The sequence below is a fragment of the Pezoporus wallicus genome, unplaced genomic scaffold, assembly GCF_028554395.1.
Source record: "Pezoporus wallicus isolate ANWC-B61680 ecotype Strahan unplaced genomic scaffold, APGP_CSIRO_Pwel_v1 contig_3486, whole genome shotgun sequence".
Taxonomy (NCBI): domain Eukaryota; kingdom Metazoa; phylum Chordata; class Aves; order Psittaciformes; family Psittacidae; genus Pezoporus; species Pezoporus wallicus.
In genome coordinates, this window is record NW_026642292.1 from 5,087,950 (window position 1) to 5,103,749 (window position 15,800).

At 39.7% G+C, this 15,800-nt stretch overlaps 2 protein-coding genes across 2 annotated transcripts in view; one reads left to right on the forward strand and one right to left on the reverse strand.

Moving 5' to 3' along the window:
• Window positions 1-437: 437 nt before the first annotated feature.
• Window positions 438-15,800, reverse strand: part of PNN (pinin, desmosome associated protein) — a 145,074-nt gene continuing 129,711 nt past the window's right edge. Inside the window, exons 3-10 of the mRNA XM_057428631.1 lie at window positions 9,574-9,647; window positions 8,610-8,678; window positions 7,397-7,469; window positions 7,218-7,312; window positions 5,216-5,291; window positions 3,365-3,520; window positions 3,144-3,282; window positions 438-2,100 (exon numbers count right to left, since the gene is read on the reverse strand). Of these exons, the coding sequence (XP_057284614.1) occupies window positions 812-2,100; window positions 3,144-3,282; window positions 3,365-3,520; window positions 5,216-5,291; window positions 7,218-7,312; window positions 7,397-7,469; window positions 8,610-8,678; window positions 9,574-9,647 (1,971 nt within the window). The 3' untranslated portion in view covers window positions 438-811. The remainder of the gene's footprint in view (window positions 2,101-3,143; window positions 3,283-3,364; window positions 3,521-5,215; window positions 5,292-7,217; window positions 7,313-7,396; window positions 7,470-8,609; window positions 8,679-9,573; window positions 9,648-15,800) is intronic.
• Window positions 10,423-15,252, forward strand: TRAPPC6B (trafficking protein particle complex subunit 6B). Its single transcript, XM_057428500.1, has 6 exons — window positions 10,423-10,553; window positions 10,634-10,701; window positions 11,796-11,913; window positions 13,309-13,392; window positions 14,426-14,519; window positions 15,077-15,252. The coding sequence occupies exons 1-6, from the start codon at window positions 10,473-10,475 to the stop codon at window positions 15,106-15,108; spliced, it is 477 nt and encodes a 158-aa protein (XP_057284483.1). The 5' UTR covers window positions 10,423-10,472; the 3' UTR covers window positions 15,109-15,252.

A 15,800-nucleotide genomic window follows, 5' to 3' on the forward strand; every position in this document is an offset into this window, starting at 1 on the left:
GCTGAAGTCTTTCGTCCACTGGCCATCAAAGCAAGGAACATCATTAAACAGATTAACTGTCTCCAGAACATAGATGTACATACTACCAAAGCACCTGCAGATGGCAGATAAGAATGGTATTCCAGACTGACTTGAGCTATCTTGGCAATGTTAACATTCTCATCTAATCACTGCTTGCCTATGGATAGGAAAAAGTTTTATAAAAGTGGAAGACGGAATTGAGCAAGAGCTTGTGATTACACAACAAAAAAGTATAGATTCAAATCAATTATTTTCCCTTCCTACCCAGCACTGGAGAGATTGCTCCCTTTACTGGGTCTGAAGATGCCCAGTCTCACAACAAATAGAAGGGAAAAGCAAAATTTTACATTTCCTGCAATATTGCCTCCCTACATATGATCTAAAGGGGGAATTTAATTGTCAACAGGACATTTCAATTTATTTAAAATGCACATTTATTTCTACAAAATAAAAAGCTGTATGATACAGAAGCGATCGCACCTACTTAAAGATTTGCCTATTAAAATATACAGAGGACCTTAATGAGTACAGGATATTTAAAAAAAGATGCAAAGGAGTGTTAATCCTTTATTTTTACATTTTCAGGAACTTCACAATGTTTTGGTAAGTAACCTTTTACAAAATTATGTAAAAAGTACAAGAATGCCTGATAAACAGTCTGCATTTGTTTTCCAAAAGATTTTTTACAGCATGCAATTCTTAAGGCAGCCTTCTCCTCCTTACAAGGAATCCTTTCATTCAAATAATCTTCCGCTGCAAAGATTACACTAAGGAAGCTTGGTCTCTTCTGTTAACGCCTTTTGTCTTTCCTGTCTGATTTACGATCTCTTTCACTCCGTGAAGTTCTCTTCCCTGACCGACTACTTTCTGATATGGATCTCTTTCTGTCAGATCTTGAACTTTTATCCTTTGAGCTTTTGGTATCTCTACTCCCACCTTTTGAAGACTTGTGACTTCTGTCTACTCCTGAAGCATCCCTCCGCTTTCTGTCTGTGCTCCTTCTGCGTTTTCTATCTCTGTTATGCCCTCTTCCTCGGCTACGACTTCTACTTCCACTACTGCTAGAGCTACTGCTGCTACTGTCCCTGCTAGTACTTCCACTTGTAGTGCTGCTGCTGGTGGAACTACTCCGGCTGCTAGTGCTGCCAGTGCTGGAACTACTTCCACTACTAGTACTGCTTGAAGTACTACTACTGCTACTGCTGCTGCTACTATGGCTATGAGTCTTACCAGTTTTGTTCCCTGCCCTACCCCTGCTTCTACTCCTCGTCTTACTCTTAATTTCTACACTGGGTGTCTGATTCTGCTCTGTCTGTGCCTCAACTACCTTTACAGACACCACAGCATTTTCATCCTTGTCTGCCTGGGGCTCTGTATCCTGAGTGGACTGAGACAACTGAGGTGACTGTGACAGTGGCACAGACTGTGGCTGAGACAGAGGCTCAGCCACAGGTTCTAGCTGACCTTCAGGTGCCTTCTCTTGTTTTTCTTCAGGTTCAGCTTCAATTTCTGGTTTGGTACCTTTCCCCATCTTGGGAGAAGGCACGTTACACCCTTTTTCTGGCTGAGCATCACACTCTGTTTCTGGTTCCACTTCCTTGCCATTTTCATTTTCTACAGCTTCTATACCACCTGCATCATTCATTTCAGCCACATCCTGCTCATTATCCACTGGCTGAATGTTTTCACTTTCCTCTTTTACAACTGTGACCTCTTCATGCTGACCATCCTGTTGCTTGTCATTCTCCCTCACCTCAGTAGCCTCTTCTACCTTAATCTCCATTTCATGTTTCTGTTCATCCTCTTCCTGTTCTTTCTCTGCATCACTATGCCCTGAACCTGTTTTTCCCTTCTCCTCCCCTACCTCTTCCATTTCTACATCATTGTGCTGATTACCTGTCTCCAACTCTTCCACCTGCTGAGGCATCTTACCCTCCTCCTGCTCCTTGTTCTGTTCTTGCTTCTTTTCTTCATTCTGCACCTCCTGCTGTTCTTTTTCCTTCACAGACTGTCTTCTGGGCCTGGCTTCCATTTTGTTAATCTGCTCCGCAAATTCATTTCGCCTGCTTTCAAAGAGTGCTAGGGAACAAAGGCATAAATAGTAGTTTCAGATAATGCATAGACACTGAAGTCTATGTTCCCCTTAACTGTAAGCTAGTAAGTTATCAAATTGTTTTCACTTATAAGTACTGCATCTTTACTCATTCTGAATTAGGAAGCCATTCATGCATAATGAAAAAGATTGCTAGTTACATTAAGAAAACAAAGCAAAAGGAATAGTGACAGCTCAGCTGAGCATCAGAACAGTAAAGCCCTAAATCTAAGCTAACAAAAAGAATTTTTGACTTCGCTTACATCAAAAATCCAGCCAAAAGTATATCAAAATAATAACTGAATTTCCTGGTATTTATTTATTAACAAGGTTATACTTCCTAAGGTAAACAAAAGACAGTAAGAATCAGCAAAAAGCTCGTTAGGTATTAAGAAAGCTTAAATAATGTAAATACTCAGATGAGAGAGCTAGCTTCTCTTATAACCCAACCCCACATGATGAAGCAGCTCCTTAACAAAATAATAAAAAAACCCAACCCAAACCACCAAATACATTCTCAGTTTGATAAAAAGGAACAGTAAGACTACCATCAACCGGAGTATTTTAAATTGTTTTCCAAAAGAAAAAACATAGTCATCCTGCGAAACAGAAATGAAGACACATTAAGGCAAAAAAAAATTACTATAAAGTTTAGTGCTGTGCTTAAGAAAATGCTTCTCATATCCTCAGTAAAATCCTGCATTTTCTCAGGTCTTCAATCCATAGAATCTGCTTTTTCAAAACTTAAGTTGCTGCACTGGTATACATCTGTGTAATAAAGCTAATTAATAGAAAGAACTGTTTTAAACGTATCTCTGTGATCACGCATATACCCCTTTTGACTTCTCTTGAAAGAATCAAAGCACATCCGACAAAAGTCACTGAAAGAGTCATGTTCACTTATGATGAACACCTATGCAAGAACAGTTTGTCCTGAAATGTATGTATTTCAGCACAAGCTTAAAAGAAATTTATACAGCAAACAAAGGGAGGCAAGAAGAAGGGCCTTTGTATCACAAAGGCCACTTACCATTCATCTTTTTCTGTGAATCTTCCATCAACTTCTGCGTAGCAGGACACATTCTGCCAGGTATGTAGAATAAGTGGGGTTTTGTCTTTGTTCTTATGTATTTAATTATTTTGGCATTATGTTCATTCCATTCTTCTTGCTGAGAAATGAAAGAAAATAACCCTAAAATACACAAGAACAGTTTAAACAGGAGAAAGATCACGAGCAAAGCTAAAACTCACCAACTGGGCAAGCTCAACTTTTTGCTCCAGTAACCGCAGCTCTGTCTGTTTAGCACGTCTTTCTTCAAACAGTTCTCGCCTTTCATTTTCAACTTGCTTTCTTTCTTCCTCTGCCTGCACTTCAAGTTTTTGTTCAATTTCTTGGCGTCTCTTTTGCTAAGATAGACAAAGAAATATCTTAAATATTTTTTCTAAATCAAGAAAGCATTCTAGTTTGGGCCACTTAAAATTTTTATTTACACCATTAAAGGCATTCCTAAAGACCCATTAAGAAGCATCTCCTAAACTACAAATAATGGAAGAAAATAGTGTCAGTGCTTGCTGGCACCTCATTTTTTGTGGGTTAACTATAAAATTACAGGGCCCTATTTCTGTCTGATTTTTTATCATTCAGTTTGGATTTGAATTTTCAGTACAAGCTTCAATATGTTCCCCCACCCCCCCAATGGCAAAAAAGAGAAATAGATTTCATGTATTCCACTTGGAGGGGAAAAAGTCAACTTGCCCAGACACAAATGAAGTACTGCAGACTGGTGTTTGTGACCAACAAAACAAATTACATTGCAAATACTTCCAGTATATTAATTGCTAATTAGATATACTACTATAATCCAGGAATGCCCTGTTTGTATGTCCTACACAGCCATATGCTCAGATTGTACAATAGTTGTCTAATAAAGAACACATTTTAGCGCCTGAACAACTAAATAGCTATGTTGTAACACTTCTCAGGCCTCTACTTTGATTTATAGCAGCTTTTTATGTATGAAGAGAACACTGTCTACACAAATTCTCAGAAAAATGTTGCAAAAAGCAGTAACTCCTCAAAATCTCTTTATGCAAATACATACTACTATAAATTAGATAAGGACTCAGTTTCTAGACCATCCTCATCAGTATTTTCTTGTTCTAAAGGCAAGCAGGCAACAGAGAACTCTGGTCTTTTCTCATGTGCTACATCACAAGATAGATAAAACAGGAGGATATCAAAATACCACATCTGAAAGTAATCAATACCAGCACTGCAAGCCAGATATAGTAACACTACACAGAAAAGGTTTTAAGGACTTTGTATCTGCTTCCACCAGACTGCTGAAAGTAGAATTTCCAAACACTGTTTTTAATCTAAAGGTTTGTATCAACTGAATAACCCATTTAGGGCAAGTGTAAACAAATACTGTACCCTTCACAATTTAAAAGGACACACTAGGAATAAAGTTACCGCCATGCTATACGCAAGTTCTTTGAAATTGCCACTACACTAAGCAAAGCCTTCACTTCAGTACAATTACATGTCCGTTCATTAGAAGTGGGTATTCTTGTTATCCATACTCAGTGGGGGAAGCCATCTGTAGTCAAACAGATAGCAAGATACAACCACATATGTCTGTATACTTGATTGGTTATAATTTAAACATCTGGAATGCATCAGGGTGGGCACTGCTTCAGCAATACTGAATCACCGTCACTTACAGAAATATCCTATGGCCTATTAAATAGTTAACCTGATTAAATTCCATTTACTTTGAAACAATCCCCAAGTAAGTAAAACAAAAAGATAACCCACTTTGTGTTTTCAATATGGACAGCAATTAAAACAATCAGCAAAACCTTGCTTTTTCATTTCTGCAATGGTCAGAAAAAGTGCTGTGAAGTAATGAAATTGTTAGTGACCCTTTCCTGCCTCCCACACCCATTACACTAAACTAAACCAAACCAAACCAAAACCTATATGCACTTTTACCAATTTGTTGCACCTGCAGCTTGAGGAATTTTCATTCCTATATGAATCAGCTTAACCACACAGTTTTGCTTTATTATTTACAATCTGACAAAACTAGAAATAAATACCCTTTCAGTAGCAACTGTGGACTCCTGCTTAAATTTTTGAAGAGTGCCCATCAACAAGCCAAATATACGTCGATTCCTGAATTAAAAAAAAAAAAAAAGTCGAGATTCAGTCCCAAGTCCCAAGATTTTTATTTCCATACAAATCAGAGAAACTTCCTACCTCAGAGACATTTATTTTTAAAGGCTCAGTATTACTCTATGCCAGTAGCAATAGAACACCTATTGACTGTGCCAACAGTCAAGGATATAATTTACAGTGACATATCATATTCTGCTTAAGAGTAAGACACAGCTCTTATCCGTAACACTGCACAGATAGCACTGGAAAAATTTTAAGCTTGCACATTTTACATCTGGAAATAATGACACTAAGGAAATGTAAAAAAATTTTAAAAATTCAAAAGCAGAGAGTACTGAAGCACAGCTTGATTAAACACAGTGTGAGCCATCAATAAGGCAGTGAACTGGAAGGTCACTGGGCTTTCTGAAAAAACATATTCCCCCACCTCGCTCAGAGGATTAAAGAGAAATGGAGCCAAAGGGGAGGGGAGTTAAAGTTTATCTGTCACAGTCTGCCTAACAGTATCTTCCACAAGACACTGCACTGTGGGATGAAACCTGAACTGCTCTCATCCAGTTCTTCAAGGAATTCCCTTCTTCTGAACAAGAACTAATTGCTTGCACTTCATCTTGTCTTTCTTTACTGCAAGAGGCAGACTCTTATTTGCCTTGAGATTTCTCATTTAAGAAAGCAAATGCTACTCTCTTTACTACTCTACTACAGTGGCACAAACCTGACATGGAAAGGTAAAGGTACTTGTATATTAAACAGTAGAAATAGAAACAAATGAAGATTTGAGACCCAGAGATTACTTTACTCAAAGGGTATCTCTATATGAGTGACATCCCAGAAGACACCGAGCAAAAATCAAGAGTCCAATGGATGCTGTCCTCTTAAAGAACGTCTTTATACCACAAGTCATATAGAGACCAACACTGGTTTTCTCATCTTCCCAAGAGACTACTGAAGGGCAAAACAGTACAACTACGATTCTGAGGGAACAAACTTTTAGCACATGAATCTCTAGGAAGTCCACTAAGATCTCTGAAATTCCTTCTGTAAGGAAAGTTGGAAATTGGCGATGGAAGTAACAGCAGTCTGCTAGCAATGTTGCAACTATAAACAAAGCAAGTAAAGTGACTTTTCTGTGCTAACTGATCTGTGGGCATTATCAGATAAGCTAGTAAGTTCCTTATTCAAGTTCTTATCCTTCTACTTATTTGAGGCATGGGTTATTATTGCACCAGCAGAGTTGCAGACTGAAGCAGACAGAATCTAAGAGGTTGGACAGAGTTGCAAGTTTGCTTTTCCAACACCTCTTCCCAATAGAGCTGCACTTCAGCAAGAATTTTCAGGAGCTACCCTGACACAAATAAAATATGGGGGGAGAAGGAGAAAGATACATGTAGAAGGAATCTAAAAAGCGGGCAAAAGGACAGTTAGACTGTATACGCAATGAGTCTGAAACTAATAGGAAAAAAAATATGGTGGAACTTGGAACTACTGCTTTAAAAAGCCAATAAACTGCAACCCAACAAAACAAAAAACAAAAGAAAAGCCTCCTTCAAACAACAAAATAAATGATGTACCAAGACAGCTGTAACAATCCAAAATGTTAAATAACTACTGAAGCTATATGTATTTCTGTCTTACTCAAGGATGATCACTGGCAATAGCACTAGCAAACCTATTCCTGTAGGTGGCCTAAGAAGTAGAACTCCTGTCAGTTATGTGAACAATGTGTTGCTACTGCTCTGACGTATTTTGAGAGAGTATTAAAAAAAAAAAAAAATTAAAATCAATTTTATACCACTATGGTACATCTCCAGCATCATCTCTGATACATAGCAGCATATGCACAATACTTCTAAAATGTAAAACTACTTCTTACGCTAGCATAGAGAAGTACTATGTTGGTGCTTAAAAGAGATTTCTGCATACCTCTGTTTTCCCTTCTCATCCATATTTTGATCTTGTATAAGGTCTCGACGTGTTCGTTCTTTGGAGGTAGCAACAACAGAAGATGGCAACGCTGGCTACAACAAAGAAAAATAAATTACTTCATTACTGCTTCAGAAAAGTACGTTGCTTCCTGCACAGCTCCATTTACCATGAATTACCTTTTTAATATCGTCATCCTCTGCGTCGCTTTCTTGGCGTGATTCTCTTCTTGTCCGTCGTTCCCCACCCAGCCTAAGAAAAAACATTAGTGGTCACTAAAGAACATATATGTAGGACAGCATCTGTTCTAACATGAGAAAAATACAAGACAGCATATCTAGACAGAAGAACCAACACTTCCAGCAAAATTCTCCCAACTGTTCTCATGACCAGTAAGTAGCATTTTACAGACAGAATCTACTGTTGGCAAAAATGAGTGAGAGAACACAGTTCAAGTTTTAACACAACTTGCACAATAAAGGAAGGCAGAAGAGCCCGCATCACTACCATGCTTGACTTTTTAAGATACCTTTGGAAACTATTTCTTGGTTTTGATGTTTTTATTTTTCTAAATCTCTAAAATGGCTACTGGTATAAGGGGATCATGAGACAAATTTAAATGTATCAAGATATAAAGGTTGGTATGATTTTTCAAATGGAAATAATATTTATGTTACGCAGCCAAATACATACAGAACGGGGGCAGAGCACTTACAACCTGAAAATTTGGATGAACCGAGTCTTTAATAAAGAACAACTACACAGTGTATTAAATAAAAGTTATTTTCAGCTTTCATGCTCAGCTTTGTGGCACAGAACTTTATACTACTGGTAGAGCTGTTTACAGTATTCATTTTGCATTAACTCAAAAATTCAAAAGTTTTGAATTTTTCAAAAGCTTGCTTTAGTCAAGAACTACCACTGCACTGAAGTGGCCATAGAATGAAGCTCTCTGTAATCAGTCACATCTGATCTGCACCCAGATGTGAATGCTCAAAATCTGAGTCTATGGTCACACTGTACGCATTCAATTTATTGAATGGGAGATCTCAGTCATAATTCGTGTCTACTGTAAAACAAATCTGAACTACAAAGCACAATTTTATACAGCCAACTGTACACAAAGTAAAAAAGAAAATTTCAAGAATCTTTGTATTGCTGTATCTTTTTGTTATTCCTATAATCTTTACATTGCTATAAAGTATGAAAAAAAGATTTCATCACAATTACCATAATCCAGATTTATTTCCAGTAACTCTTGAATACATAATGTTTAAAGAAGACAGTGAAAGTCATCACTTATTAACAGTTACTGAATCTACGTATTTTAAGTCTACTATTATAAATTCTCCTCCTGATAAAGCAAGTTCTCTGTATCAGTTTCACACCCACCTACTGGTTGCCCCTTCAAGATCCCTCTGTTTGGCTGGGGGTCCTCCTCCACTATCCGAGAATCCACGCCTAAATAGAAAATACTTATGATCTCAGAACAAGTTTGGCTAACTTCAGGCCCACCTTAAGCCTGCATAATCAAACTGTATTTTGGCTTTATGATTGTGATATAACAATAAATACTCAGCTGTATCATCATTCACTGTTACTACTGCAATAAAGCGTTTTAACATACTGCTTGGGGACCAACTAATTTAAACTTGAATTTCTGCACTCACTTAATCAAGTAGCTACACGAGAACAAGGAGCTCTATGATGTTCAAGTGTTCGTATTTGCAATAATTTAAGATGTAATGAGCCTTAACCAGCAGTTTAATATTGAAATTCAACAAAAATATCCACTACATACTCCATTAAGGAAGAACTACTGAACAAAAGTTGGCCTTTCCATTCTACTTGGGAGAAAGGAGGAAAAAGATAAAAAGGAAATAAAATAATACACACACACCCCACACCCCCCCCACTACTGGGATTACCTACAAGTGTTTTAAAATTCCTGTCAACTTCAATTCTTACTATTATCCCTGGAACAGTTACCAGTTTCTTAATTACTGAGAGACTGGTTTTGAACGATTTTAAAGAGACAAGGTCCCAGAAACCACATAACACCTCCCTTAACTTTCATGTTTCCCATTATATTTCAGGCTAACAGCTGAAAGCATTAGGGAAAACCATTAGTTAAAATTTGTTATAATTCAGAGTAAGAAGGTACTTTACATTACAGGTGGCGACATATAACCCCAAATGCCCCGTTGGCCCGCTTTGGTGCCTGCTCACTGAAACAGCAGTATACTAAGCAACGGGATAAGAGGAGAAACACAGAACAACCTAGTGCAAGGACAGCAAAGCAATGCCAGGGCAAAGGGTGGCACAAACCCCACTGCATATTTGTGCAGCTCCTTACCTTAGCAATAAGCTCCCACGCCCCCTACCTCCACCAGGGCCTGTGATGGCTAAGAGTCTGTTTTGAGGGGGCCTGCAAGAGACAGCGGGCGCTGTTAGCGGTACCTACCCGGTCCCCCCTGCCACGCCGCGCCGCAAGGCGCCTCTTCGGGGCGCTGCAGCTCGCCCAGCCAGAAGTGCCCAAGGCCATCACCGTTCCCCCCACCGCTTACGTCCCCGCCACGCCAGCCCCCCCCGTATGCTGCGCCGGACAAGGGGGGGTGGCCCGGAGCAGGGCGCGGGGGTCTGGCGGAGTGTGCGGGCAGCTCCTCGTCACAGCCCCCCCGCACGCCTCCCCCACTCTCCGGGACACCAGCAGGGCGCCCCACGGCTCCCTCGCCTCAGCCCCTGTCCCGGCCTACCGTGGCTGCGCGGTGCTGGCCTCCCCAGCCAGCTCTCCGCTCAGCGGCTGTAGGACCCCGTCTCCGGGCGTTATCCCCGGTGTCTCGCTGCGCTTCTCCCCTGAGGCGGCCGGTGCCTTTCCGTGCAGCGGCGGGAAGGCGAATGAGCGAGTGACGTTCTGAAGGCAGTAAACCCCCACGCCCGTCTGTCCCTCCCGGTTTCAGGAGTGAGGCGGGAAGGGGCAGCTCCGCAGGGAAGAAACGAGTTTGCCCCCCCGCCCCGGTTCAGTCCCCGTCAGGGCACTCGCTTGTGGAGTCTCGGTTCGCGCCACCGCCCCAGGCAGCGGGCTCGGGAAACCGATACGTAAACGCCCGTTTTCTGCCTCAGGAGAGGCGCCCCTCTTCAGCCGGCCGCGCTGTGCAGCCGGAAGGGGCGGTGCGGCGATGGCGGCAGTACCGGCTCTGGCGGCAGCTGGCCGTTGAGGCGGCGTCGGGCGAGGGCCTCCGCTGCGGAACGGAGATGGCTGACGAGGCGCTGTTCCTGCTGCTGCACAACGAGATGGTGGCGGGGCTGTACCGCGCCGCCGAGCAGGGTGAAGGGGTGAGTGGGACAAGGGCCGCCCGGGGAGCCGCCCGGTAGCGGCCGCGGCTAACGCTACGGCGGCGCCTTGTCTCTTGCAGGAGAACGGCCGCTGCACCACTAAGCTAGAGAGCATGGGCTTCCGTGTCGGGCAGGGGCTGATCGAGAGGTGAGTCCTCGCCGCGGCCGGCCCCTTGCAGTGCCCCTCTTCCTGCTCCCCCGCCAGCGGGCGCTGTTGTCTTCTGGGGGGTTACGCTGCGGGAGCCCCTGCCCCTTTCTTCCCGGTCTGCTGGGTCCGGGCAGGGTTCGCCAGCTCGGTGGAAAGCTGCCGGCTCCCCTGAGCGGACAGAGGGCTATGATGCGGGTGTGCTCCTCTTACTAGACCTGCCATCCTGTCTTTTGGCATCTCATTCTTGTGGGGACCTGTGTTTGAATACCACAGGGAAGTTTTGGAGTATGTATTTTTGCAGCGCTTCCTGTCATGAAAACGGAGTCAAAGTGTATGGTTACTGTTAATGCTTACAATCCCTTTTAGTTGCAGTTTTTGTAGACCTACTTTGGTATGTTTCCTGTTTCTGGGATGTTTCATAGTTTTCTTCTTCATAAATGTAATTTTGCGATTGGCTACTGTGTTTCTCGAAAACACTCTGAGTCATTGGAACTTTGAAACCAAGCACGTTGCCTCCTTGTTTCCCCAGGCGCTTTGGGGATGCACATCCAACTTCAGCACCCTCCTTCAGAGGTGGTGTGGAGACTCTGAGCTTCTGAAATCATGCTTTCATTTTACAGAGTGGTGCTTTAGTGTCAGGTAAAGACCCTTAAGGAGGATAAAGGGAGAGAATTCTGAAATAAGCTAGAGATCCCTTTTTGGGAAATGGGAACAAGTTTCACATGTTTGTTCCTCTGCGATAGTGCTTTTTTGCACATTTGAAGGACTCCTTTGAAGCAGTAGGTGATCTTTTTGTTTATCTTCTATTTAGTCGTTTAGTTGAAGATAAAACTGATGCAGTGCTTTGCATCTTTCTGTACTTCAACTCTTTACTAGTCAAATAATTAAAACATTTATTCTGCTGTCATGTTGCAGGTATTAACACTCGCTCTTAAGTTAAAATAGTTGAGGAATACAAAGTGATGGCACAACATGCTGAAAAACTAATTTCTATAATGGCCTCAAAAATAATGTGCATAGTACCATTTTTTCCTGTTTAATTGGTCAAGTTGTGCATACCTTCCTTATTGATATATTTCTCGCTTATCTCTTAGGTTTACGAAAGATACTGCCAGATTCAAGGATGAACTAGATATCATGAAGTTCATTTGCAAAGATTTTTGGACAACTGTATTCAGAAAACAAATAGATAACCTAAGGACTAATCATCAGGTACTAATGCTGTAGAGTAAGATTTAACTTGCAGAATCAGTAAGAGTTTTGAGTTAGTAGCACATTTTTGTTTTCCTTAGTCTAGAATTATAATAAACTGTTTTAAAAGTATGTTTTTAAGGTTCATGTTAGCATGTAGCTTCAGAACACAAGTTAGTAATTGCTTGTGTTGTCTTTATTGCCACCCTGTTTGGAAAGACTAAATGCTTTGAATTTCCTATGCTGTGCTGCAGAGCTACAAACTCACAGGAGAGTAATGGTTACAATTGATTAACACTTAAACAGGAACTTTTAATGTTATTTCCCAATAAATTTTAGTAGAAAACTAGTTTGAGAAAATGATATTGCTGTCTTAACATGTATTTAAACAGAATGGCTGCCTTGAAGTATGTTTGGTTTTCATTTTGAGGAGTAGTTAGGGCTTTCAGCAGTTGCACTCAACTTATAAAAGGAACGGTGGAAAAGTTCCCAAATTTACATGTTGGTGACATTGCATTGTATCTATGTCCTTTCCTGCATCAACAGCCACAGTTCTTGCAGCAAGATTAAAATAATTTTGCTAAACAGTCTTCTTCCTTTTGAATGACTTTCTTATGGCCATTTTCCCATTATATCAAAATTGAAACATGAGAATTTGTACAAGGGTTGTGCCAAGTAAAATAGGTTTTATTTTTCAGTGAGCAGTTTACCAAGTAATAACTTTTAAGATAATTATTACCTTAGAAATCTGGTTTTGAATTCAAAGAAAGCTGCAGTATTTAGCTTAGGTCTCAATTGCATATGCAGCCTTAATCTAAGTTGAAGGGTTATGAAGTTCCAAGGTAGCACAGTCATTAACAAAGAAATTAAAATAACAGGTGTAGAAGAAGCTATACTGTGTGTTCATACGTAATTTATTAAAATGCATATTGTGGCACAAAATTGTAATATAGAAAATACCAGACTTCTAATTTGATCATCTGTTGGGTGTTGTTGCCCATATCACTATTAAAGAAGATAATTCTCACTGAATTTGAGAATAAGAATGAAAATTAAGATTTGAATGTAAAAATCAGCATGCATTTGGTATATTGACAAAGACCTTCTAATATGGAGCTATTGTTTCTGAGCACCAGAAGGACTCTTCCAAAAATGTAAACAGATGTGTTTTTAGGGTTAACTAATCATACTATTATGTAGGGGGTTTGTTGTAAACTCACAAGTATCTTTTTTTTTGATATTTCATATAAGTAAATACTACCGTTTAAATCACATATATCTTAATCTAAAATTGCATTTTTAGATTTTTCAACCTGCGGACATTTATATTGCATCTACAAATCAAATCACATAAAATGCTGATTACATGTTACTGCATATGCAACTAAAAAAAGCTTTTTTTTTTTTTTTTAATAGGGTATTTATGTCCTTCAGGACAATAAATTTCGTCTCTTGACACAAATGTCTGCAGGAAAGCAGTATTTAGAACATGCACCAAAGGTACCCTTCAGTTTTATCTTTGAGATCTACCAGTTTGAATTACCTTGATTTATTAGTGATAACTTTATGTAACTGGATCGATGCAAACTCTTCAAAAGGGCAGCCAAAGTTCAGTCTCCAAAACCTGAGCTTTTAGAAATGCACCTCGTTTTGGAACACTGGATTTGATTTATGGCTCAAGAAATAGTCATAGTTGCTGTAAAACTTGCTGTTATCATGTTTGAGTTACTTGATGGTAGGAGTTGGTCTGCCACCACCACACAAATTCTTTCTCTTTGGAAAACATATGCCTTCTGAAGCTTTTTTTTTTTTTTTTAAATTTCCAAAACATAATTGGAAGATGCTATTTGTTACCTAGAACAAGCTTCTGAGATTATATGAACATGTGGAAAGATCTTCCACCAATTAAAAATGGTTTTGAGTGTAGATGCTGAGTAATAGTTTAGGTCAGTAAAATCAATGCTTCTGCAGAAACTCTTATACAGCACTTTGGTGCAGGCAGATGTAAGAAATGGGGCATTCAGTTCCATTTTATGGCCTCTTAATCTTCATAGTCATCGCAGTTGCAGGCTACTGTCCTTGGGTTTATTTTTCTTGGTGTTTGGCAAGATGTTTCTTCTGGTTTGCAGCATATATTCTAGATACCTGTAGGCCTTTGTATTCTAAGACATGGCCTGTGCAAGAATGCTGTCTTGGACTGTTTCTCCTTCATTGACTTTAATACCAGTTGCTAATTTAGCCACGTCTTGGGAATAATAATTTTAAGTATATGAAGTTCCGACAGGTATAGTGGAAACAGAAACAAGCTACTCAAGATAGTGTCTCTAACAAGACAATTCTGTATTGTGAGCTCTGCTGCACCATGTGTCAGAGCTTTCATCTGCTGGAGATGAGGAAGTCTCTTGAGCACAGTAACAGAATCTCCATAGTTTTATGTTGTCCAAGTGCTATGTCTTGTTCTTGAGTACTTAGTTTCATCTTTAGGAACAAGCTTCAACCTTCACATTTATTAAAAATGCAACTTTATGTTTAGTATTTAGCATTTACCTGTGGACTAATCAGAGGAGGCCTATCAAATTTGGGAATAAAGAGTATTGTAACAGCTGAAGTTTCATCAATGCCTGCATGTAAGTAGTTTTTGGAGTATTCAATTATTAGCTTACTTGGTAACTTTTCTTATTGACTTCATCACTGTATAAGCATTTTTCAAGGTGGGATTAGTTTGAAGCTGCTGGGCCATAGGAGTCATTATGAACTTCTGGGTACAGCTTGTCACTAAATGCTTTAGTAATTACTGACAGAAGGTGAACCTCCATGATACTGAGTGGAAAGCAAAACTAGAAAAGTTGCATTTATATTTAAGCATCAGATGAATAAGGATGGATGTCCAGAAGGCCATTTGAACAAGTGAAGATAAAAACAACCAGAACAGCTTTCTCTACAGAAGTCATTAAGAAAGAATGAGAACGCTATTGTAACTACCCAAGCTGCTTAAGGTGGATTAAAAACTTTCCACAGTCTTTGCATGAATTCTAAATTTAGCTGACAAAACTGTTGTGATGTGAGAAATGGATCAACTTAAAAAAAAAAAATAAATAAAAAAGCAGTTCAGATGGAGTTTAATGCTAAATTGCTTTAAAAAAAAACAATGTTGATACTTTGATCTGACTCTTTTTCTTTGCAGGTAAATTTCAGGTGATGATACAGAAGATGTAGAGCACATTCAAATCTGGGTGTCAACCTTAAAAATCCTTTGTGTGTGGATTCTGTATCTTGGTTCAGCCTTGTATGTAGCTTGTAAATTATAGCAGTGTGCAGCACAATTTCAAAATATATAATAAATATTCAACAAATTAACAACACTATCCTTGCATCTTGGTATGAAATTATTCTATACCAAAGTATTCATGTCCACATGGTAAAAAACATCTAATCAAAAGTTTTCATCAAAACATTTCAGTTACCAAAGCAGCACACATGGAAGACAGGAGGCATGTCAGGAGAACAGAATAAAAGCCTAAACTGCATTAAAGAACTAATGTTTTGTGTCGCCTCACATGAATGCCCAACTGCTGCCTTCCTCTGTTCACTCTGAACCATGAGGCAGCAATTGCTTTTGTATTATTCTGAGGAAGCCATTAGCAAGTAAACCGAACCCCTTCATTAGTGGTGTTCACTGGAGGCTTACTTCCTCTGTAGAAATGATATGGGGCAGGAGAGAACTTACTTCTACACAGTTAAACAGTTCCTCCTACCTAATTAACAACCATTTTTAGTGTCAGAAAATTTTATGGCTAAGGTCATCTATAGTGGCTTGTGCATAAACTCAGTATTAATGTAGTTGTTTTTAATTGCTAGCTACCTACAACTTACTTCAGTCAGGAGCATGTGCAGGAAGATGATTAGGC

What these genes read in the sequence shown, in the direction of transcription:
- TRAPPC6B (XM_057428500.1), top strand. Translation starts at nt 10,473, where the DNA reads ATGGCTGACGAGGCGCTGTTCCTGCTGCTGCACAACGAGATGGTGGCG. An exon ending in ACCTAAGGACTAATCATCAG is followed by an intron (nt 11,914 to 13,308) that starts GTACTAATGCTG and finishes TTTTTTTAATAG; the next exon opens with GGTATTTATGTCCTTCAGGA. An exon ending in AGTTTCATCAATGCCTGCAT is followed by an intron (nt 14,520 to 15,076) that starts GTAAGTAGTTTT and finishes TTTTCTTTGCAG; the next exon opens with GTAAATTTCAGGTGATGATA.